Genomic DNA, 25,873 nt, shown 5'->3' with positions numbered 1-25,873 from the left:
TGACTTCCTTCAACTGTATAAATTCACGCATTTTGGGTTAACCTTCCAAAATCAATTGCCTTTAAGTGAGAGTGAGTGTTGGTGCATTCTTTGACTTGTGCAGAGAGGCAATGACCCTGTTGTGACCCTGAAAGGACTGAGAACGTATAGAAACGGGACTAATGAGCTCAGTGTTCCTATGCTGCCACATATGTCATCGTTTCTAAAAGTGAAGCGCATTAGTGTTGCGTCACGTCTTGCATCTAAAGTTTGTGCTGCCTTTAATGTCCTTCTGTGCATTTTGTATTGGAATGGCTTGTATAAAATTCACAGTGTTCTCTGACAGCAGTACCGCTACATTACGTTTGCCGTCATGTCGCTGTCTGGTTCACTTTTGTTCATGCTTCATGATCTGGAAAAGTAAGCTTAGTACCCTCTGCCCGATTTAAAAGTACCTCCATGTTGACAAGTAGTTTTTACCGAAGTAATCACAAAGTAGGCCAGATTTGTTCAGTAAGTAGGTCTTCATCGGTGCAGACGGATCAGCTGCATAGCGCCTCATGAGACACGATAAGTGGACTGAGTGATTGCTGTAGAATTTGCAATATGTTGATTTTGCACCCTGTCATATTTAAAACTGACTCGAAATGTTTTGATGTGCTTGAAAACTAATTGTGGCAGCCTAACCTAGCTGATGATCAATCTGCATGCTGCACTTTTAAATATGCAGGACAGCAACGCAGGAGAATTATTCATATAAAGCTTACATTGTGTAAGGTACAATGTTACCGGGAGCAAGATTCAAAACCTGCAAGTAGAATAATTCGGTTCTGCTTTTACCTCAATCCATTTGCCTTAAAGAAACGGATAACTTTGAGTGGGTGGGCTTCTACGGAAAGATTAAATCTAGTCAAAATCTCACTCTTTCGACAACTTAATTTTAAATGGGTTTAAAATTAATCCCCAAAAGTGGAAATGAATAGCTAATCAGACTCAACCAAGTATCCACAACTTTCAGACATTCCATGGCTGTTCATACAAATGTAAATTTATAAACTTTGTTTCTCATATGTATATAGATAGACAGATGAATAACTGTCATCATATGAAAGGGCAATACAACATTCAAAAACACAGCAACACTGAAGAAGTGCCGCAATTTTTTAAAATTGTGCAGCAATAAATATTCAAACAATTTCACGTGGCATTTGTACAGTTCCGGTCTTAAGAGGGCTAATGTTACTCTCATAAGGATCATGTTTGCCAAACTTAAAAGATTACTTGAATCAAAATGTTTTCTGGCCACAAACAACAAAGCTATCGCAAATCTGCGTGTGTAAAGTTTTTCGAAGCTGAAAGAACAGATTTTTCTCATCCCTTTTATAACCACGAAGCGCATGCAGGGCTCCAAAGGGGCTGAAGTTTGAAAACTCATGACTTAATTTCACAGCTTCAGGGAACATAATCTTCTTGCTTTGCATTTGGCTTTGCACAGATTTAAATTTCTTGTTCTTCCAAGACAAAGAACAAGCCCTGTCTATTGCCTAATGGGCATGCATGTTAACAGGAACAAGACAGGGACAACCTCCTACCTGCATGAACCTCTAACAAATTGGGCCCGACGAAGGTCCATGGCTGTCAGTTGCTTTGTCTGTGTCTGCCAAAGGTTTTTTTTTTTTTTTTCCAAGAGCGAACCCTGTGATGTATTTTTAAATGAAGCGGAGCTAGCAGAACATCAATAGCTCAGAAAGTTTTAACTCCAACCCTGGCCAATTCATCCTTGTTATAAAAGTTTGGATTGGTTGTTAACGCAGTTGGGGGAAAAAATAAAATGGAGCTTTTCTTATATTAAATTTTTAAAACTGAAAGCTTGCATTTTCATATACAGTACCACTTGTGAGCTTTCTTTCCGCTGTAGGCGTTTTGTATGCAAAACTAAAGCCGAGGGTGTAAATTGTAAACTGAAATGTCTGATAAGTCTGGATATAAAAAAAAAAAAATCTACGTTTCCAGGCTTTATCCTGAGTTCTATTCTGGTAAGCTCCAATATTTTCACTCCTTCATAAAATGATTTGACTTAACCTCACCTGTGTTTGGCAGCTGCTGATCATTCGTTTGTCCTTGAGATGAACTGTAGTGGCAGTGAAAGGTCAATGAAAATGAGACATTAAACAGACTTTCAATCTTCTATCCAACACGCAGATGTTAAGCCGAGGGTCAAATGAAAACGTATTTCAGCACCGTCTGTACAGGACTCAATTCCTGCACATAAACAAGCATTTCGGAAAGAAAGTTGTCACCCTTCCCTGTTTTCAGGTAGTCAGTCCTATGAACTGAGCTGTTAACGTGATGAATTAGAAAATAGAGGTGAAGAAACAACGTCCCGGTCCATTTCGAGTGCATGCAGGATATAAATGACAAGAAATAGTATGCATACATCCATTTTTTTTTCTTCTGAAAATTACCCAATATGTCGCTAAAATAATTATCAGACTCATTTCAGCTGTAACAAAACGCATATCGTCAGTGGCAGACTTAGGAGCTGTGCGACCCCATACTGAGGGACTTTGAATGAGCAGCACGCATATGCTTGCCATGACAGAGTTCCAGTGAGCTGTAAACGAAATCCATCCGGGAAACCATATAATGAGCTTTCACACTGTGACTCTGACCTTCGTCAATACAGTAAGGGACAAAGGGCCCATGGCAGGCAGTAAGCAGCAGCCGTAAGGGGGCGGCTGGCGTAATGGTGTCAGGCGGGAGCATAATGGTACCAGTTTCTCAGACGGGGTTAATCTCCTGTTGAGCGCAGGGGAGTTTTCCTGCTCAAACATTTCTTTCCTATAGAATAATTAATGGTGGTATTTAGTGGCACAAAAGAGATATTTACCAGTAGAGGGAGCACAGCAATAACAGATTTAATTACAACCCTAAATAAGAGCCCAAAGTATCAGCATCCTATAAATACCACCACTTACATCTCTCGTCGCTGTGGGTATACTGCTACCGCATTAGATTTAAGCTAACGAGCCCATGGTAACGGCATGAATGGTTCCTTGCACCATGACGTCACATCTGCATTTCTGTGCTTCATAATGCAGATCTTAGGAAGCTTGCATAATGATTCCCATGTGGGTCAGAGATTTATTTATTTTTTTTGTATATAAACCAGAACTAACAAGTCCAGAGAGTCACGTTTATCTGTAAAACACATTTTCAGCAACAATGCAGTTCAAAGTGCTTTTACATCATCGAAAGCATCGTGCCTTCACCAGTTGTGAAACGTGCAATAAACATTACATTTTGTCAAATGCCACCATCAAAGTCATCAATCAACAGGTACAGTTTTACCTTGATGTTGATCGTTACTATCTTAAATATGGCAATAAATATGACATTGGATATTAAACCTAAGAGTTTGCTGGCTTTTCTTGAGTTATTGGCATTTTTTTACTCAATTAAAATTCAGTAATTCATCAAAGAAACCAATAGTGACTGTAACTGAATTGTTTACAGGCTAATGGGGAATTGGAAAAGAGATGGAATATAAATTTTAAAAAGGCAAAAAGTCTTTTGTGTTCTTTTCTCCAAGGTCATTTACTAAGCTGTGTCTGCTTGATGGCTCTTTTCATGGCTTAATTCGTCATTCTGTTCCCAATCATCAATCTGTTTGAATTAGAATCATTTGCCTGCTGCGACTGGGGGATAAATTGAGTTCGTGATATGCCCGTCAATCTGCCATTAATATATGAACAATAGCTATAAACATTGGCCGAGTTTCTCCCCCCCCCGCCATCTCCCCTGCATGTGTTGATGTCCAAAGCAAATTTTGGCTTAGAAGCTGTACTGGATCACATCCCAAAATCGGTCAGCACTCTGATTAAAGACTGCAGACACATTCTCTTTGATGCAGAAAAAAAAAGATCATTTTATCAGATCTGCTTTATAAAGAACATTTTTTCCATATGGAACCTGGGAGAGTTATTGATGTGCTTTAAAAAAAAAAAAACCTTCTTTATGTTAAAGCCAGGCAAATTTAATTTGTCTTTCGACCTTGATTTATTCCACATGTATGTCTGTGTGCATCTTACCTCCTAAATTGCTTCAAGTTGTACATATGATGCAGTCTTTACTCCCTGACAAATCTTTCACCCAAGCCTAATCTGTTCTTATTGTGTGGTTATATTAAAATGGAAGAACTGTTTAATCGCATTGTCGTTTGAACTGAAAGCGGAGATGGTAGCTTGAGTTAGAAACCTCAACTTGAGTTGCAAGAAAGGGAAAAAAAAAAACCCTTCGGACTCGACTAAGACTTGTCTGTAGTCACTTGTTGAACTGTTGGGTGCTGACAGTCTTTTAATTCGGTTTTGTGCCTTGAAGGGGATTTTACGTGTCAAACAGTATCCTTCATCTTCAAAATGTAAATTCTCAATTTTAAATCTGATATTGAATTGCTGTCAGAGTGACTTTGAAATATGTCCTTGTGTGCATATAGTTTGGGGTGCTCCTTATTGACGTGTGCATCCCATCTCTGGGAGGTGCCGCGTGTCGGTGGGGGGGCCAAGGCCTCATCAAGTTTGGAGATGAGAAGAACAGCAGGTCATTTGTGTTCCAACAGAAAAGATTACTACGAATACATTATTACTTGGTTGCCTGTCAAGGAGAGAGTCATGGTTGAATAGCAAGAAAGACTGCTCTGGGGTTCAATAACGCTGAGCAGTTGTTGATTTGTTTCGGCTGACGAGACCGGGCGATACAGAGCAGAGCTGAATTCGCAAAAGGTTCGTAACACAGGATGTCTAGAGACTTGTAAAGAGATGAGGGAGGTCATTTGCCGGTGCCATGTCACTGACAACTCATTGGTTCTTTGAAGCACTCATTTAGGGGATTTAATAATGATGATTAAAAAAGGAAAAACATGCAATAGTCGACTGTCATTTCTTTATATATTTCTCTTGAGGAGTCACGCTTTCTTGTACTGATGGAAAGTGCTTTTGACTTCCATTTCTTTAGAATTCAGAGGGATGTTTTTATGCCTGGTAAGTTCATTCTGATCTCTTAATCGTTCAGTCATGAAAAAAAAAAGTCATGTGTGAACCAACATAATGTCTACACAAAACAGAGAACTTTAGATCTTTAAGCGCTTTAACATGACCCACCTGTTCAGAGCTGCCTTTGATTAGCAGCGACTTGAACATTGATCAACATATTTGATGTGATGGTTTTGATGATGGCATTTAACAGATTGAAATGTTTGCTTTTTTTTTTTCGTAAGTAGTGACTGGATGACGTTTTTACGATGTGAAGCACTTTGAACTGCACTTTTGAAATGTGCCGAACACATAAACTTGACTTGACGAGGAAGAAGCAACGGTGATGGTTTGTGAACTATTTTTAACTCAGAAAACACAATACAAAAGAGACGTCTCAGACATCCCTTGCACTCTCTGGTGCATCGTGACAGTCGCTCTGTCATCTGTGTTTTTTTTTTTTTGGGTTTCCCTTTGTGCTTCTGTCACCTCGCTTTCTGATTGGCTACTAGTCACATTCAACAAGCTGCAGGCTCAATCGTCCTGTGGGGGGAAACACCCCGTATAATGGAATACCAGTCCACGACACTCTAACATTTTGAATTTCCCCGATTTGAAGTCATAGCAGCTCCAACGTCCTTCTGAGTGGACTAGATCATTCTTAGCTCTCCACGTACAGCAGGAACATCTCCTAACATTATCTTTAGAGCAGTTGTGATAATCGGAATGATCGGGTGAAAAATCTGTCTAATTATTTTTCTGAGTGAACCAGGCTTTATAACACAAGATACTTCAAGGCATCATTTCTAATTAGCCAGTTGTTTATAACACAACAACATTTATATATTTGCCCTGAGGAAAGCACCATCTATGTCTATATAGTCAGAACTGTGTCACATTTCTTTCCCCTTTGCACACATTGTATCCACATACAGATGTGCAGTCATCATTCCTAGCACCACTTTACTGAAGCAATATAAAGTACACAAGCTCTCTTTGTACATTGGAGCATAAAGGGAGGTGATTATGAACAGAATCTTTATTAAGACATCTGTTTACACTCTTCTTTATTGAACATATAAATAAGGCCCAGAGGGTCCTGGGTGCCACTTTTACCACTCCCTCAACACTCGCACTTGCTCAAATAACATTCAAGCCAACAAAACCTGCTTAAATACGGCCTTTCCCAAATGTCTCCACTGGGGTTGTGGGGAAGAAATCAGCCTGAAGACTATTTCCACCAAAATGATTCCATTTATGATGAAATCAGACTTCATCACGTAAGGTATTTAACAAACTGGGTGTTTGCTTGTAGATTATAGTTAAAGGTTAAAACGCTACATGCTGGTTGAATATCATCCTTGATGTGTATGGTTTTCCCATAAGCGGGTTTCCATCCATTGTCTTCTACTTGGAGGGAGGGAGAGAGATGAGTGCATGGTTATTCACTGCATCATCTTCCTTTTGGGACCGGTGCATTTGAGCAAAACAAATCACATCAGCCACAATGCGGACCTGACCTTTCTGCCAAAACTGTCCATGTATTTTCAACCTCCGATTTGTTTATCCATTAGCACTTTCCCCATAGCTCGCCGTATGTTCCCTGTATGCATGTTCCCCTCCCCAGCACGACCTTTTCAGGGACTAACGAGGCTGGAACGCAGCTCCCGCTGTTGTGTGCGTGATGCCGCCAACGTTCGCGCTGTAGCCTGCTTTTCATCATCGCGGCTAGAGCCGGGTGAGGGCTGCTGAGCCAGTCACCCCTTGCTTATCGGTCGGATGGCTCCACGATGAACTCCAGAGTGGTGGCTTCCTCTTGAGGATAAGCAGAGCAGAGCTCAGCTGGGGAGCTTTGTGCCTGACTTGAGTTAATAATTCTGGATTATGAGCAGACTCAGCAATTTAGGCAAATGAGTCATGTGAAGGAAGACACAAGCAATGTGCACCTCAAGGGACCCTGAATCTGCTGGTAGTAAAAATGTGTTATATGTTTGTTGCTTTATGTTTACATGAACTGATTTGAATTTAAAATGGTAAAAAGTTGTTTTATTTTATTTTATTTTATTTTTTTTGTATAGGCATGAATTATACACTGAGTCAAACTTCTGGCTTCTTTCTCAAATCTGTTTCCCTGCTGCTTGGAAATACTTGATGAAACATCAGTGGGAACAACCTCCCCCCCCGCCCACCCCCCCATCCCCACACACACACACCCCCTCCTAAAAGCAAACATTTGATTTAGGATGTTTGCAGTGAAACAAATGCTGCTAACAACTCCTGCTGTTTTAGTGAGACACCCTTGGAACAAAATAACTTCCCACTGCAGGAAGCTGATTACTCCAGGAACCCTGTTTGCAGCGTACTATCTGCAGTTTTCATACTTTGTGTGCTCATGAGTTCTACAATTTACAGAAGTGGCAGCTTCTTTCTTGGGTAAAAGTTTGCTTCTGTTAAGAGAATACATGCAGCTCGATCTCCTAGTCACTTGGATTAAGGGGTAAACATACACTTAAGCAAAACGACATGAGCTTAAAGTATTATGTATTATTCTCAGTTAACCTCTTTTCAGAGCAGCGAGAGAGCAAATAGAAGGATCCTGGGAAACAATGCTCCATTAGCTTGCTAGCTGCACGGCTTTTTGGGTGGATTTGACCTTTTATTAGGTCACATGTAGAGGGTGGAACATGAGGCGAAGCTGTGATTTTGTAAAGGGAAAATTGCTTTCTGCACATGATTTTATTAATCTAGATTTATTTATTTATTCTTTTTGGCATGTTCCATTTTGGGCTTTTTTTTTTTTTTTAATAGGTCCTGGACAATGTTTAGAAATGAGGAGAACCCTGGCCTTCAGGAATGAAGCAAAAAGAAAGCCATTGTTGAAAGAAAGCTATAAGCTATCCCATTTGTAGTTTGCCAGGAAGGGGGACCTACGAAACATGTGGAAGAAAGTACTCGGATCAGACTAAAGCCGAATTGAGCCAACTTGTAAAACTCTTTGTACGTTGGAGACCAAAATTGCACATCCACCTAAAAACACAATTCCTGCGCAGAGTTATGGTGCTGGTGGAATTCTGCTGTGAGGATGCTCTGCTTCCTGATGGATAAGGAAGGGGAAATTTGTGAAGCAAAATGCAAAACAATGCTGGAAGAGACTGGAGCAGAGATTTACCCTCCAACAAGATAATAACACAAAACAAAACACCTAAAACTGCAACAGTAGCTTAGATCAAAGCGTTTGTATGTGGCAAATATTTTAGTATCTAAACGTACAAATCTGTTAGAAACATTCAGAGAACTTGACAAAACATTCGAAAGTTTGAGGAGTTTGCATGCATTTGCAAGTTTCTGTACGTGAAATCCCACTAAAATATCATTGACACAACTCTCATGCTCGGAGATATCACAGCAGCATAATCGCGAACCTCTGCATCTCTCAGACGTGGAGATTTATGCAACATGAGTGACAAAAGGGGGTGGTGAAGGTTCTGACACAGGCCAGCGGCTCTCATTGCGCTGTGTGGCAGGGTGCTATTTGGTGGAATTGTGCTCATGTCTGCATGACAGAGTCGACAGGCATCATTATACTGATAGCCTCTTAAAAGGAGGTGGACATATGCCCAGCATGTCAGCGTCAATAATCGTTGCTACGACCAACAAATGCATGCAGAAGGCATTATTTGTGGGCAGGGAAACACAAAAGCCGTGACACGTTTAAAGACCATAATTCTGTTTAAGTGACGCATTTGATTAGCAAGCTGTTTTACTGTCGGGGTTCGGACCGATGTTATTAATGGACACAAGGCGTGGGCTTAATGAGAAGTGGAAAAATATGCTGTACATGTCGCTGGTGTTCCACCATTTGCGGACACAGATTTGCAAATCTGTGTCTGCAAATGTCAAGGGATTTTAAAGAGGCATCTGAAACGTTCATGTTTGTTTTTGTTTCCTTTTTCTTCTGTGTCTTTTACAGGGAGTCTTTTGGGTGTGGTTGTTGAAAAAGAACCGACGACAAAGTCCAAACATTCTGAGACAACGGTGCCTCTTCAGCTTGTTGGACAAGAATGGAAACCAGTCGGCAAGCTCAAGTCACAGGTGGATATTAGAAGCTGAAAAAGCATTTTGTATGCTCTGGTTTATATGACTTGACATGCCGTTTCACCTTTTTGTAGTGTTTATTCTGGTGCTTATTCAAAAATGTTGAGGTGTGCCTCATAAAGTTGTCGAATCATATTTAAAGGTAAGGTCTTTCTATGCCAATATTGCCTATCTTAAAGTTAGATTACAGTGGTAGGTCATTTCTTCCACCTTTACTGGTTGGTGGTCAGAGAGCCTGGCGGCGCTGGTGCATGGCACATGTCAGTCTGCCCCGCCCCGAACAGCTGTGGCTACAATGTAGCAGCTTGCCACCATCAGTGTGTGAATGTGTGCATGAATAGGTGAATGACTGAATGCAGACTGAAGCGCCTCAGGGTCTTCTGAACTAGATAAAATGCTACAAAAGGCCCTTTGAAGTTAGATTAGGATGAAGACAAGTATTATGTATGGCGCTCGCCATATAGTCTTCTTTTTCCCCCCTGCTGCTTTCCTGGTCATCCCACCACAAAGCTACCAACATTCTAGAGCAGATATCATGTCTGCACGAGAGAGTTTCCAAGAATTTCAATTACGCGGGAAGTTTCCGCACCTTCACTCTCAGTTTCAGCTTCGTTGAAGAGGATGAAACACTTTCAGCATTTTTCTGATAAAAGTACATTCGCCGGCTAATTTGTCCAGTTGTTTGTTAATTCACATAATACATTAGTCAAGGCAGCAACTCAATTGATTGAGCCATTTGGATCTGGTGAAGATGACCTTCTGAAGGTCAGAGGGTTGGAACGAGGAAGAAATTTGGTGACAGACTTCCACTCAGTTATTTTAGCAGTGCAGCTCTGCTGGTAATATGATGTACAGCCTGGTACATAATAGATTCTATAGGCTAACACAGCCTCTCTGCAGAACTTTTGTGCTTGGGGAGCTCTATATACCTTAAACATGTTATGTGGACTCCTTGTTGCATTCCTACTAAATCACAAAAGACTTGCCAAAGGCTGTGCAAGGGCCATCCACATGTTGGCAGATTTATATTTATTTGGTAGTGGGCTCTTCATAGTAAAGACACCCAGAAACTGACTGCTCTTAAGTGCTTCACATAAATCTACTTAAAAAAAAAAAGAAAGAAAACAAACATAAAAACTAACGAAAGATCTATTATGTCGTTAGAATAACGATGGGGGAAAAAAAAAAGTCCTCCTCAGCACCAAATTTCCAGAAATGGTGTCAGGATTGATCAGGTTTGTTTAAAGGTGAGATGAGGAAACACAGAAAACATTTCCATCTCCCTGCTTTTTGACGTTTCCTTCAAATTATATATTTTTTGGAGGGCAAGGGAGATATATTTTTCAACATTCTCATATTGTCTGTGTTTCAGCTTGATGTAGATTTTCAACCATTACAAGGCTTTTCTTTGTTTTGTTTTTTTTTATGAAACACATCACAGCTTCTTTGCATTAAGCAGGAGATAAATCCATTTAATTTTAATTAAATCTGTTGAATCGTGACAAAATTTGAACAACAACAAAAAAGAAAATCAAGTCACTGTGCAGTTCTGCAGCAACATGTGCTGCTGTTTCTTTAGCTTGAAGTCTTTATTTTTGTGTGTAAACGGCTGCGGAGGACCACGAGGAGGAAGTGTACACAATGTGACCCGTTGGATCATTAGTGAAATGTTTAAATTATGTCCTCCCCGCCTGTTTGTTTTTAATCACAGCCTGTGCAAATAAATACACTTGCCAGGAAAATATGAAAACAGCCTGATTTATTTCAGTTTATGTTATTGAATCAATTCATTCGTGAATTAATTAGCTTTGGCCTAGCCAAACAGACGAGGTCTCTGTGGGATTACATTACCCCCCCCAAAAACCAGAAGAAAATCTCTGATCAGTGGATTATAGAGTACATGAAACAAAGGTGAATCCGAGTGCTCATTTAAATACAGAAATTCCTAATAATAAGTCCATCCACACATTGCACAGTCTGCCCCTCTCTCTCTCTCTCTCTCTCTCTCTCTCTCTCTCTCTCTCTCTCTCTCTCTCTCTCTCTCTCTCTCTCTCTCTCTTTTTTTTTTCTCTGAAGTTAAGAAGAGGTTCTGCAAGTACAGATTTAGCAGAGTGAGTCTAATCACGGATATGGAAACCTGTCAGAAGGGAAAATAGGCTTGCGACGATACCGCCTTTACCCATAAGTGTTCCACTTCCATATCCTCTTATGATCCACTCGGCATTCTTCTTCATGAGGGGTGATGGATCACTTAACCCAGAGCGGTGTTCTTTGCTGGAGCTGACCCAGTTTGAACTACATATATATGTGTGTGTGTGTAAAAAGAGGAAATATGAAACATCAGGGAGAAAGGAGAATTTTCTCTATTTTTTATTTTTTACCAAACTGAATGTTTGTGTGGTCTTGTTTGCATCTGCTACAAAAATGTGACTGACAGAAGCGATATAAATGACGCAAAACCACTTCATCTGACTCTAAAAGAGACAAATCAGTGTATCGGAGTGACTCGGGGCTTTTGAGTACTTGCCGCTTTCTGCAGGATTAATGTCAAACAGAATGGAAGCACAAAGCTAATCCTCTCAGCCCTTGTTCTCAGAAACAAAGTGTCTTCGTAACGATTTCCATCTATTGGAAGCGCTCATCTTGAAAACGCTCTCACTGCGCTGGGTGGCACGCTCAAAGTTCTGAAGGAGTTGACTCCCACAGATAAGGGCTTAAGCATTGACATTACTGCCTCACACAGCACCAGCTTGATTTATTCTGGCCATTTTAAATCACCGTAATTTCGCTGAAACTGGTGGAAATGGTTATTCATTCTCTGGCAAAGCACCGGCTGCTTCCAACAAAATTTTAGATGGCTTTATGGAAGCCTTGCTTGAAAAGAACTCCTCAGCTTCACCGTTATTTGTCTTTTTGAAAGTATTTGACACTGTAGATCATAACTTCCTATGAGCTACAGTGATGTACTGATGTGGATCTGGTACAGTTTATGCCAGTCTGCCAGATGTGGGCAGACTGATCTCTTGACTGGTTTAAATTCTGATTTTGGTGAAAAGTACTATTCTCCACTCAGTGGTCCCTTGTGTATATTTGTGGATCAGTATTTATGGTTTCACCTATTTGCAGATTTCTCTGTGCCTACTTGTCGAAACGTGCCTACTTGTCACAGTCGAAACATAGCTGTACTTCTGTTTTCCATGTAACCTGCTTTTATTTATTGTTTTAATGTGTTTTAATCGCAGTTGCAAGTCACATTTTGTCATTGTGCAGCCTCAAGCTTAACTTTAAGAGAATCTTGTAGTTGCACCAAGACAAGGTAGAGCTTAATTGTTAAGTGGAAGGAAAATGATACAAATTGTGTTTCCATGCACACATAAGTGCTCTTTTCCCCTTTATTCTCTTTTTTTTTTAATCCTTAAATTACACCCAACACAGCCGACTTCCTTTTTAAGTTGTCCCGTTGATTAATAGAGTCCTTCTGTGTGTAAATCAATCTTAGCATAAATCCAGCTGTTCTGCGAAGCCTTCAGAGGATTATTAGAGAACATTAGTGAGCAATCAGCATTATGAAGATGAAGGAACACAGCAAACAGGTCAGGGATAAAATTGTGGAGAAGATTAAAGCAGGGCTAGGCCATAAATCCGTATCCCTGAGTGTTTCGCGGAGCACTGTTCGGTTTGAAAATGGAAATGGCGTGACTCGATCAGCCGTTGCCAAATTGGCAAATTGCTCAAAGGACGCCACAAGAAGTCATGTTTGTCATAAGCCATGTAGGGTCAGACACGTGGAACAAAAATCCATTTGTCAGATGAGATCAAAATTAAACATTTTCATCTACGTACCAAAAGCTATTAGGAAACTAAGAAGCCAAAACAGACCATCTCAACGGTGAAATACGGCGGTGGCAACGTAGTGCTGTGGGAGTGTTTTCTTTAGCAGGAACGGGAGAGCTGGTCATAGACTGTGGGAAGGTGGATGGCGCTGCACGCATGGCAAAAGCTTGGAGAACAAGTGCAGGCTGTAGAAGTCTTGGGGAGAAGGTTTCCCTCACAGCAGGAGAACATGAAACATTCAGCCAGAGCTTCAATAGCACGGTCTACATCAAAGCACGTTCAGGCATCAGAATAGCTTTAGACCTAAATTTAAGAAGAATGGATATTTGGCGGTGCTTGAAAATGGATGTTCGCACATTTCCTCCAGCAGATCTATGCTTGAGCTATTTTAAAAGGAGTAATAGGCAAACATTTCTGTCTGTTTGTTGGTGTGCAAAGCCGGTAGAGACACGGTAATTGCAGCGAAGGATGATTGTTGCAAGATATTGACTCACAGGGGCTGAATATAAATTTATATCACAGATGTTAGACTTTTATTTCAATTTTTTTTTTCTCCACTTTACCATTAGACAGTAATTGATTTTGGTCCATCATAAAGAGCCCCTTTAAATTACTGTAATGTTTGAGGTTGTAATGTGGAAAAAAAAAAAAAAAATCAAAACTAAAATGATTCCAATGCTTCTCCAAGGTGCTACATGCTTTGCATCAGCTATCTTCTATCATTAAAATACGTTTATCTTGTATGCTATTTTGAAAATAGGTTTTCCTTGAAAATGAAAAAGAAAAAAAAAAAAAACGTTTTATACAAAATCTAAAACTGGCCATATTTTTTTTTTTTTTTTTTTTTTCTTTCCATTCAGCATGCTTGGTTGACGGATTTCAGGCTGATTCGTACATCACTTCTCGTCTGTGTTGTCTCTTTAGAGTCACCCCGTGTCGCTGAAGCTCTTGGTGGTGGTGGAAGGAGAGCAGCTGGTCCTGGCTCTGGACAAAAACGAGTAAGTGCCCCTCTGTTCACGCTCGGTCCCGACTTCTAACTGAGTGGAGTACAAATAGGTGACATATGCGCTGCCCGGGGGCTAAAACCCTACCCCAGGAAAAAAAAAAAAAAAAAAAGAGGGGAGAGAGAATTTTGCTCACTCAGTTTGCTCTGCTGGTGTGGGCATCGTAGTGTTCTGTGTGCTTTACTCTTTTGTGTGCTGAAACAAAGACTTGAAAGACAGAAATTCTTGAATACATTAACCAGACGTTGATAAAAGTCGACATCTTCCTCCTTCTTCTTGCTCTGTGTTTCCATTTGATCCACCAGCATTACACGGGGGAGAAGGAGGTTTTCTTTGAACACAGAAGACACTCAACACGCTGTGCATTAAGATTCCGTCAACCTAGGGACTGGCACACATGGGGAGAGGAGGAGGAGGAGGAGGAAGAGGAGGGGGACGAAATCATTTGAAAGAGATCAGGTCACCGGTGTGCACTCAGTTTTTTTTTTGTTTTTTTTTTGTTTTGATAGAGTCGTAGCTGCGATGCGTTTGGATGAATGTTTATCATCTTTGCACAGTTCTGTGTGGCCTCACAGCCTCAGACAGTCTTGCAGCTGAGTATGCAGCTGAGGAAGAATGGGATGTGATTGATGGAGCAATATGTTTTCCATCCAGCTCTGCTGCCACACATGAGCAACCACGAACAAGCGGAGCTGTCTGCGTGATGGAGAGAGAAAAAGAGGAGGGGGGGGAGGCAAAGCAGGGGAGAGCGAATGGGGTTTTTATGCCACTGTCAACCGCGATTCTCACTTGTTTTCCAGACTTAATGTATGTAAATTCCACCTGCAAACTGCGGGACAAATACCTCGACACCGGGAACTGCAATTTTATGGCTTACCTGCTCTGGAAATATTTTCATTACAAATCACGCTCATTCCCCTGGTGAATTCTCATGCTTTGCACAGGTGGGGATTTTGCAGAGCCGCCTCGCACAGATTGTCAGATTGTTTTAAGCCGCAGTGGGAAACGCCTTGCGTCCACCCGGATGAATCTCCTTTGCGTTCACCTGGAAGTCCGCCGGTCCGATTCCAAGAAGAGCAGAGACGACGAGGAGCTTTTAAGGCTTTCCTCAAACAAGCGCTGATGAATTGTAAATAAAAAAATATGTCCGAATTTACTGTCGGCACTTGCCGCACGTCTGGAATTTAAGGTTTGATTACGGCCAAAAAAGCGTCCCGTCAGACGGTGAACTAATGCCTCATAAAAACACAACACATTTTACGCCTGTTGAAGAAAACAAAACACTTTAGAGGACAGTGATTGAAAGAGGATGTGTGCGGATAAGAGTGTTTGTCTAGATCAGCGAGTCACAGCCAGCGCCGGGCCTGCTGTGCTGACATTTAGTGAAGCTTCTTGTCGGAGGCTGCTGGCAGACTGACCGCATGCCGCTGATGAAATCCAGTTGTTCAAACACAGTCGGCATCAGTAGACGAAGGGGGAAAGAGAAGCTGTGGTTGGGAATGAAATGATGTGAATTGAAAGCCTGGTTTTGTTGTTTTTTAGTTTAGTTTTTTTTTTTTTTTTCAGGTCGCAGTTAATAAATGTAGGTGGCAACAAATCCCATGGGAGGCGTGCAGCAGGGCTGGGCACGTGATTGCTTAATTTACACTGAGAAGCACGAGATGTGTGCGACCACATCTTGCAGCACTTTGCTAATGTTTCTGAGATTTTCACTTTTTCAAATCTTTTCACATTTCAGCCACAGATGTTTTTCAGGGGGTTCGAACGTGACCAATCGAATGTAGCACATAATCGTGGAAAGAAAGGAAAATGATATATGGTTTCCAAATAATTTTTTACAAAAAAAAAAAAAAATTTAAATAGGAATGTCTTTGTATTTAGCCTGTCTTACTCTAATACTCTTAAATAAAACCCACTTCAACTGCTTGCCTTGAAAAGAGTCTGCTGCAGAGCGGCAGGCCTCCTAAGTCATGGCCACACACCTAAAAGCTGGAGAAGAAGCCGTTGCAGCTCTTGAGAAGCTTCAAAGATATGCAGCATTAGTCGTGAGAATCTACTAATAGGACGACTATTAGTAGAAGCACCCCACAAATCTGGAGTGGCCAATGAAAGAGTGGCATTAAGAAAGTTCCTGTTGAAAGAAAACCACAAAATGTCTGGTTTGCTGTTTGCCACACACCATCCACACAGTAAAACATGATGGTGGCATCTTTTCTTCAGCAGAAACAGACGAACTGGTTAGAGTTGATGGGATGATGAATGTATTTAGCTGCAGCTAAATACATGGTAATTCTGTAAGAAAGGAGGCTGTAAAAGACTAGACATTCCTCAAAGGACTTGTGGCTGCAAATGATTGACTTTGTGTGGGGAGCTTCATTGAAATGCATTCTGCACCATGCATCATTTTCCTTTCACGTAGCAATTATGGACTACTTGATGGTTAATCGCACTAAATACCAACAAAGTACACCGAAAGTACATTGTGGTTGTAAAGTAGCTGAAGAAAAGTTTAAGGGGTATGGAACCTTTGCAACCTTTGCACAGTTCATTAGAGAGTTGTGCAACGCCAGGCTGCAGGACAATTCCTCAGCTTCTATTTCTCCCAAGAAAGCTGTAACCTAAAAATTACAGAATATGAACCAGACCGTTTAATGGAAAAGCATACAACAATGAAGATTGTACGAGAGAGAAAACTCAAACATTCTAAAAGCAAAACTTTGACAAAAAATATTGTCAAAATGGTTCTAGCCACATTTGTAATCTTCCCACTTTAAAGCATGGAAACAAACCTGAACCATAACATTTCAATCATCTCATAGTTGGTGGAAATTTTGTCTGCAAAATATGCCAGATAAATTTCCATCTCGGACTAAGGTTGAATACCATTTGAGCCCTTGCTCAACAATAAATATTACTTTCAGAAATTACTGTAAAAAATCAGTTCCATGAAATATAATTATGAAGAGCACACCCAAATCAGGTTGGGTCTCGGGTACATGTGAACAACTGATTAGGGTTTTTATTATTTGCATCACCTCAAACATCTGGACTTTTGTAATTAGTGGTGAGTTTTCATTGCATTATAGAAATGTATAAGTCAAGAAAATTGTAATTTTGAAAGTTAAAAATAAAAACAACCCATCTTCCACGAACTTTGGATAGAGTACACAAGGACAGTGATTGCCGTCTTTCACAGTTTGAAGTTGACGGACGAATGGCTCGACCACCTGGAAACGGAGGGAAGAGGAAGCTATCAACACTTTGCACCAAATTCCTGGGATGGCAAGTGGTCAAAAACCCTCGACTCACTACAAAAGGCCTGCAGCGAGGCTTGCCACTTTAGAGGTTTCAGTTTCCACAGCTAAGCACGTACAAAAAGTCAAAGGGCTCCCTTCCTGAACTCCAAGACGTGCACCACCACCTCCGACCCAAAAGCACAAGAAAAGTCTGCTCCAATTTGCTCGCAGCTATGTAAACAGGCCAGAAAGATTTTCTGTGAAGCGATGAATCAAAACTGCAACCTTTCAGGTCCAAACTAAGCAACTTCAACGTAAGAAACCAACAGTGGTACCTTTCCAAACTAAGCAATGTGAGCACTTCCATTTATGGTAAAATTCCAGACTAGTCAGGCAAGTTTCTACACCCAACAAACATGTTATACCTATGAGGATAAGATCAAAGAAACAAATACAGATTTCCAACAAATTATCGTGTCAATGAAATTGTCAACCTCTCCCAAAAATCTTTGGAAGGCTGGCATAGGTAGAAATCAAATTAAATATGCTACTTGAATACAATCCCCAACTGATATTTAGTTAGGTGTATTGTGATCTGTGTTTTCAATTTTCTTCTGACAATATTAAAAGAATATCACTACAGTCAGTATGTTGCGGTTTCTGTAATTGTTACAGAAAAGTTAATTTATTTTCGAAATTCAATTCAATAAAAGACATTATCTGGATTAGCTATATGCAGAATTCAGTTTTCAAATATTTATTTCTATTAGTTATGATAATGTTCCACTGTAGGTCAATGGAAACATGATATTAAAGATTAGCAAATTGCATCAGACTAAGGTTTATTGAAAAGTATGTAACTAAAATTTTCTATTTTCAGAAGGCACTTTTAATATGTCAAATGAGCCTCACTGGAAAGCTTATTCTGATTGACTGAACGGCATATTTTATCACATTCAACGGTCACCAGATCAACGTGGGTTCCAAATTCAGCGCTCTGTTCTCTATATGAAAATCCCTAAATCTTTACCTGAACATCACAAAAATGAGTCTAACTCTGTTGTCATGTCAGCCTTTTATTTTGTCATGCCCTTGTGTATTTGGCATCACAAGGGCAGTGAACATTCATCAGTGCAGACAGAGTGTGTGAATGGGATAGGAAGATAACATTATAGAGCTGTTGCTATTACATTTGCATTGCACTTACATACTTATATGTTCTGTATATATAGTGTGTTTTAATTTTCATCCCATTACACTGTGGTGTAATGTAGAGTTTCTTGTTTCGTATTATTATCATTGCTTTTCTAAATATCATAAAACCCAGATGTTTTTTTTTATGATGATGATTCTGTATTGGTAAGTATGCTTCATCTGACCTACATGTTAGGAATGATGTCATCTAATTGCCTAAAATGAAGAGCAATAATGGTTAATCAGCACCTTGAAAGAATATTCAGTGGAATTTTTTTTTACAGCTCTTTTGTCGTTTTGAGTTAGGGATAATGTAGGAAATAGGGTTTTGTCCAAATATGGTAAAACAAAACAAATCCCAGACAGGGAGGTAAATTTCCTAGAGGAGTTCAGCAAATTTATATGGACAGACAGAATTGTAGAGAACAGCCAAAGTTCCAGGAATTAATGTCTGCATTAAATCCGGTTTAATAAAAGTTGACATAGACGATATTGAAGACAACAGTAGGGACATCAATAGGCCAAGGAATAAGGCTGAGACAAACAGACAAACTGTCGAGGACCAAACAGAGTTGACAGAATTATTTATAGACTGAAAGCTTATTAGTTGAGCAGAGAAGTGTATATGTCATTGTGCTCTCATTTATCTCAGCCCTTTGAACTTTTGGTTAATTTTCCATAAGAAACAAGTATTAAGATCCTCTTGTTACATGACAGCTCCATGTTTTTGATGACAATTAGATGTGAAATCAACCGGAGCTCGTTTAAAAAGTGCACGGATCCAACTCCCGACATGAAACGCTCAGAGTTTTAAAAGGTGAGGATGTTTAAATAAATGAACATCTTGTATTTTCCGCCACTAATATTCTATTTTGGAGACAGTATTTGCAAGTAAAACCCATAACACTTGGTGCCACTTTTTGAAATGTGAAAATAATAGGAATTTTAATAATAATTATTATAATTTAAACATTTACTCATGGTATTAAAACAATTTTACCATTTGCAACATTTATGGATTTAGCAACAGTAAATCTATAAAAATCACAGGTATAACCTATTAATAGGGATACTGTTTTCTCGATTTGTTTTTAGATTTTATCTTTACTACATGACTTGTAGATTATTAGGGATAAATGTAAAAATGTTGCCATATGAAATACACAGAAGTGTTGTTTTTATAGGAAGAGATTTATTTATTTATGTTGTTTTTAGGTGGCGCTTCTGAAATTTTATTGGAGCTTAAGGGTTACCAGTGAGGAAATATAACATGGAACTAGTCCATGTATGAATTTCAGTAAAACTTTTAGAGTTTTTATAGAGCTGTATTTTGGAAGACCCCATAATGTCAAATTACATAATCGTAAAATAAAGTAACTTTTTTTTTTTTTTTTTAAAAAAGAAAAAACTTGGGAACCAGTCTGGATGCAGATTATTTTTTTTCTAGTTAAGGATGATTTTTATTAACTTTAAATAATAACCCTTATTCTTATGTGCCTTTACGAACCAGTGCAGTTTAAAAATGTTTCTTTAGATGTTACCTGCTGAAAGGTAGGTAGAGTTTTTTTTTTTTTTTAATTTATATAAAAATCTTTTCTAATTTTGTAGTAAAAATGCCAGTGGCAGATTTCTTTTAGGCAGTGCGCTTGGAATCAAAATTTTTCACAATGCTGAGTGTTTTAGATGCCTTTACTTAAATTTTTCAGTGATTATTCCTGTGATGGTTGGTTGTGTAGCGACAGTGGAACTCATGAGATTTGCCGAGCTTTAAAAATGATGAAAACTCCTTGCATTTCTTGAAATACGGTGCATTCTCTGGTGTATCTTCTTTCTTGGCATGAGTGGTTGCGGAGGCATGAAACCTAAGCTACAGATATTCCTAGTGCATCCCTGGACAATCTTACAAAGGGCGCCTGCTGCCTGGAGCTAAATGTCAGCATGTGTCCCTGCCTGAACTGACTTTTCCAACTTTTGCTTAAAAGAATGGCTGCTGAAAGGATTTGTATGCACATATTAACTGGTGTGTTTCTAAAATAAAGCTCTCTCCAGGAGACAACTGCTTAGTTTTACATCCGTTTGAGGAGTAAATGCTTAAATTAATGTAAAAGCGGTCGGGTCAATTTATTCCACACAGCTGCATGCATAAATGTCTTCTGGAATTGTCCCAGATTTCTGAGTAGCAAAGTAATAAGTCTCAGACTTTCCTCATTGCATCACAGTTGATGTTTCGTTAATACAACTCAGATGTTGTGATGAACAAAACTAGCTTGCGATGCCAATCTCTCTCTCTCTCTCTCTCTCTCTTTTTTTGTTTGCATTTTCAGTCGAAATACGCTGAATAAAGGTTGAGGTTTTTTGTTGTAGGGGTGTTTATTAGGTCATTTCACAAACCATTTAAAATGCATTTCGAGCAGGTTTTAAAGGACTGAGGTGGCAAGGGAAGTTGAGGTCAGCAATCCCCTGTTACACCTCCGATTCAACAAAAAGAGGTCATGAGAACGCCGGCCAACTTTGTGTGTTGCTGATGCGATTTAAAACTGAAAGATGTTCTGTACTACCTGCAGGACAAAGCATACAGAGACCATTTATTTTACTTAACCAAAAAATGTGCTTTTGAAATGCAGTGTCTTTAACCAGGAAGTCCTGGGTGCATGATGGAACTGTTTTGTGAAAAAGACTAAGATCATCCTTAGACTGATCAAGGTAAAGAGTGCCTGGATCTTTTGACCATTCAAGATGCATTAAAAACTCGTCTTCCTGCATTCAGGGCACACACAAAAACCCATTGAGTCGCACACTGCTGTTCCAGTGGGGACAATTAGTTGGCTGTTATCTTGGGGCATGGATCCACTTCAGGCTGAGCAACTTTGCTGCTTTGTAGTTCTGAATGTTTTGTCCGCCCTCCAGGCATGCAAGATGGGTCCCAAGCTAAACATGCAGCATGCACTCCATCTGTAGCTCAAATTTGTAATGGACTACAGGATCACTGCGAAAGAGGCCCTTGGCGCATCAGCTGGATGGAGAATGTTTCTGGTTCCCTGCACTTCGGGGGTATTCCTGCTGATCATGTTCAGCCCGAAGGCGCTCAGGGGAACGCTATCTGTCTTGTGCAGTCTATTGTGCAGTGAGGCGAACGGAAAACGGCACAGAAGGAACAAATCCAGATGTCTTTATGCCAATATTTAAATGTGCCGTTTTCCGTCGAGAGATGACTTGGAAAGAAAACGTCTCACAAGTGTGAGGTCTAGCTGCATCTTTATCTGCAATAAGGAACTCGATTCCGCCTGCTCTTGATCAACACTGTGTGCACAATTATTAGGCGAGTGAGAATTATGACAGTATCATAATCTTTAGGGAGATTTTTTTTTTAAAACCCCAACCTGGATAAACTTGTATGCTTAATTAATTTAAGCACAACAGGTGATGTGTATGTGTAATGAAGGAGGGTGTGGCCTAAAGAGGTCAACACCCTTTTATCAAGGTGCGCATAATTATGAGGCATCTTCCGTTGTTAAGGCAAGATGGAGCTTTAATTGACTCTAAAAAGCTGGCCAAAAGTATCTCAGGGGGATGCGGCCCTATTGATATTAATATCGTATTAACAACTAACACTGAACCCAGACACGCATTCCCTTCAGTGAAACACGAGGATACGTTAAACTGGGAAGATGATTTTCTTCAACAGAGTTAGAAGTGAGATGTAACTAAGCAGCACAGGTCAATACTGGGAGAGAACTGGTTCAGGCTGCAGTGGGCGCAAGACCTGTGGCTGATGTTTGCCCTCCAGTGGGGCAAGGCTAATAAACAATCAGTTAGAAACAGTGTGTTTGAAAGCAGTTTGTGATTGAATGGCACAGTCAAAGTCAGGACCTCAATCCAATTCTGAATCTGTTAAAATTGCAGTTCGAAAATCCTCTCTTAGTCTGACTTGGCCTGGTAGAGACAAAACAACAACAATAAAAAAAAAAAGAGCTGAAAGGAAAATATTCTTCTACAATATACTGAATTAGGGGGCCTAATTACATGTGTGCACAAATTCAGACTATTATTAAAAAAAACAAAAAAACACCAGGTATTCTTTTCATCATACTTTATAAATGCAGCCTACCTTGCGTTGCTGTAACACATATAGACTCCAGTTTGTGGTTGTGACATGCCAAAATATGGAAAAGTTCAAGAGTTAAAAATGCTTTATCAAGACACTCTCTAGCCGTTTATTAGACTGAACCACTGATGATCTTTGATTTGTTGCGCCTCTCCGTGAAGACGTTCTCATGTCTCACTGAAAACACAGACGGGAAGCAGCCTGTCCTGGGGAGCTAAGCAAACAGAAGGCTAAAGACGCCACACAAGGAAAAACAACCTTCTGCGGCTAAAGTATAACTCTGCGACTCCGTTTTTCTTCTTGTTGTTCTTGACAGTTAAGCCACACAGAGTCTGTTTAATAAACTGTAAACAACTTTTCTCTTTCCATTAATCCATGAGTGAGGCAAGAACTGTATCCAATCGAGTTTACAGATGGAGGATTTTCTTATCAGAGCTTCACTTGTTCCTGCAATGACTTAAAATTAAGTACCAGCCGTTGTGCGGGGGCACAAAACGGCATAGTTACCAACAAGCCTAGCACGCATTCAAGAGATTGATGCTCCTGTGATCAGGACATAAAATCGGGTAATTATGTCCTTTACATCTTATGGTAAATGGAGTATAGAGTGGAATTACTGTAAATTTACATTGGCTGAATACAGCTGAGTCCAAAATAATAGAATTCATCTTTTCAGGTTTAAAGTGATCTTTTGTTGTCTCTAATGAAATGAAATAAAGATGCAGTCAAATATTGTATATCTGTCGGAGTGTAAAAGTCTTGACTTGTTCGTTTTTTTTTTTTTTGAGTCAGTTGACATCAGTTTTTGACATTTAACCACTTTGATTTTAATCTCAAGATTGCCTTTGGGAACATAAACACTAAAAATGACAGCATTCATGGGGGGAAACCCCTTTATCGGACCAGTTTCGTGGACCATTTTTTACACTTTCTGCCATCTAGAGTAGATAAACATATAAAATGCTGTAAAGTTTATTCGTACCAAACCTGAAGGAGGAATGAACTGAAACTTAACCCTCTCCTTTGTACCGTCTCTTCTCCTGCTTGCGGCTTCAAGGCCATGGTATACTATGATTCGTTATTTTCAAAGACAGGTCTTAGAAATGGGCTCATTTCACTCACAGCCAGCACCTTTTAACTGCTTCCTTCAAAAGGGGACTTTTGGATGGAGCTTCCCTCTTTTGAATTACCTTCTCAGAGGCACCAATTATTTCCAGGCTTAGAGCTGTAATTAAGAAGTTGGACTCCATCTTCCTAATTAATTTGGTTGTCACGCTGGAAAGGCCTTACAATAGTTTGCCTCTCTTTTTAAGGTGGAAAGCATTAAGAGACGCATTGGATCATTTAGGCGTTATGTGTTGTGGTTCTCATTGTACACACCTATAAATGTGTGTCCCCAGAGCAACACACATGCATAAGTAGCTTTATCTTTGCTATTTCCCTTAGGTTATTTTGAGTAGTTTTTTTTTTTCCTGTGTTGGAGGTTTTTGGATGCTAAAATATTGAGATTCAAAATTAATACATTTCCATGAAAAAGTATTTAACCCATCCATCCATCCATCTATCTTCTAACACCCTTGTCCCTAGTGGGGTCAGGAGGGTTGCTGGTGCCTATCTCCAGCAAACGTTTCGGGTGAGAGGCGGGGTACACCCTGGACAGGTCGCCAGTCTTTCACAGGGCAACACAGGACAAACAACCTACTACTAAATTCTCCCTACTCACACCTAGAGAGAATTTAGAGAGGCCAATTAACCTGACAATTAACCGGACAGTCAAAGTCCAGGCTACATTGACTCTTTTAAAGTGCTTTGGCACATACCTGTGGCTGATGACATAAAAAGGCTGATCTTGTTTTAAAAATCTCCAGTGTGGTTGAATTAAAACTATTTTGCTCGACTCCCAGATGTACAGTAATCAGAAAGGAAATAGACGGAGGGACAAGGTGGGGAAAGTCACCTGAGGTCCTGAAGATTGAATATTGAGCCCAAGGAAAATGAGTCAAGGTCCAACAGCACCATGTATGCATTTGACTCATTTAAAAAAAAAAAAAAGAACATTGTTCAAGACACTCTTGACTTGAACTTGTTCAAGCCCAGTTTTAAGTTGTTTTTTTTTTAACTGTGCATGCACACAGATAATCTTAATCATAATTTATAAGAAAAATGAGAGTGAAAGAAGTTCTTGTATTTAACCATATGATGTAGAGATATGAGTAAAGTCCAAAAGAGAGAGAGAAAAAGACATTTTTAACAGATTAAAAAAATTTACTGACTTTTCAACTCCAAGGCTTGGTTAAAAAGACCTTTTGTGTAGTAAAATTTTCTTTTACTCTCCTCTCTAAACTTTTTTTTTCTTTTCATCAGGCCACAGGAGTCTCTGAGCTCCAGTCAGTAGATATTGTCTTTAGCCCCCCTGCCAGTAGATTTCTATAGAAATCCAAGTGAAGCTGTGGTCTCTCAAGCCAGGGCTTACTACATCCCCAAGGAGCTGTGTGTATCGAGGCTCCTGCACATGGAGATGTCTCTTTTTTTTGAATATAAAGTATGTAACTTAAGCTGACCTTGTATCAAATGCTGCACGGTGGCAAAGTTAATCTGTTATTTAATGTATCGGGAAAACAATTTTTCTTAACACCTTGATCTTATTCACCGCAACATTTTTAAACGCATGTGGGAGAGCCTGCAAAATTTGTTGAAACTTACAGCTCTATGTCACTCTGTTATTTTTTTTTTTTTTTTACAGCTGGGATGTCGGCAACTATGGCTACAAATAAAAGGAAAAAATAACCAAGCACAATGTGTCGGAGCACAGTGTCCATATATGCTCCCAGTATTCAAACATGTAGACTTGTATCTTGACAGAAAACCTGTTATAATGCCACAATAGTTGTGCTAAGACATGAGGGAAATGACTAGCAACATAAAATAACTGTCTCCTGGGGCTTATCTGATAGAGCTATGAAAGTAGAGCGTGAACGCACACACTGACTTTAGTTATTTGATTTGTATGCCCTGAAGGAATACTGCTTTGTTTTCACACTTCAGAAAAAAAAAAAAAAAGCAGAGGTGTAAGGTATAATCTGTCATGTGAATATGAACTGCCAGAAATAACTATAAAAGTCTATAATGGTATGATCTGCAATATGCAAACGTGTCCTCATTAAAAATTATGGATGGCTTTGTTGCACCAAAAAATTTGTTTTAGTGCTACGCTATTTTTCTTTCTCCTCTCTTCCATTTCTCCCAGTTGTTCCCTTTCACTTATTTGAGCAAATGCTGTCCATAAATTTAAGTGATATCTGCTTTTGTAAGGCTCCGGATTGCCAAAGGGGATAAACAAAAAAATTCAGTCGAGGCTTTCGACCCCTTTTTCTTGCTGACCACGTCGGTAATCAG

The 25,873-nt window shown here is 39.7% G+C and overlaps 1 protein-coding gene across 1 annotated transcript in view; it reads left to right on the top strand.

Moving 5' to 3' along the window:
• adam12a (ADAM metallopeptidase domain 12a) overlaps positions 1-25,873 on the top strand; it is a 105,671-nt gene that overhangs the window by 7,851 nt on the left and 71,947 nt on the right. Inside the window, exons 2-3 of the mRNA XM_088016329.1 lie at positions 8,980-9,101; positions 13,863-13,936. Coding sequence (XP_087872455.1) covers positions 8,980-9,101; positions 13,863-13,936 — 196 coding nt within the window. The remainder of the gene's footprint in view (positions 1-8,979; positions 9,102-13,862; positions 13,937-25,873) is intronic.

The sequence above is a fragment of the Poecilia mexicana genome, unplaced genomic scaffold, assembly GCF_051168715.1.
Source record: "Poecilia mexicana isolate PSO_F unplaced genomic scaffold, ASM5116871v1 scaffold_19, whole genome shotgun sequence".
Taxonomy (NCBI): domain Eukaryota; kingdom Metazoa; phylum Chordata; class Actinopteri; order Cyprinodontiformes; family Poeciliidae; genus Poecilia; species Poecilia mexicana.
Note: the sequence above shows the minus strand (reverse complement) of the source record. Positions and strands in the feature narration are given on the sequence as shown.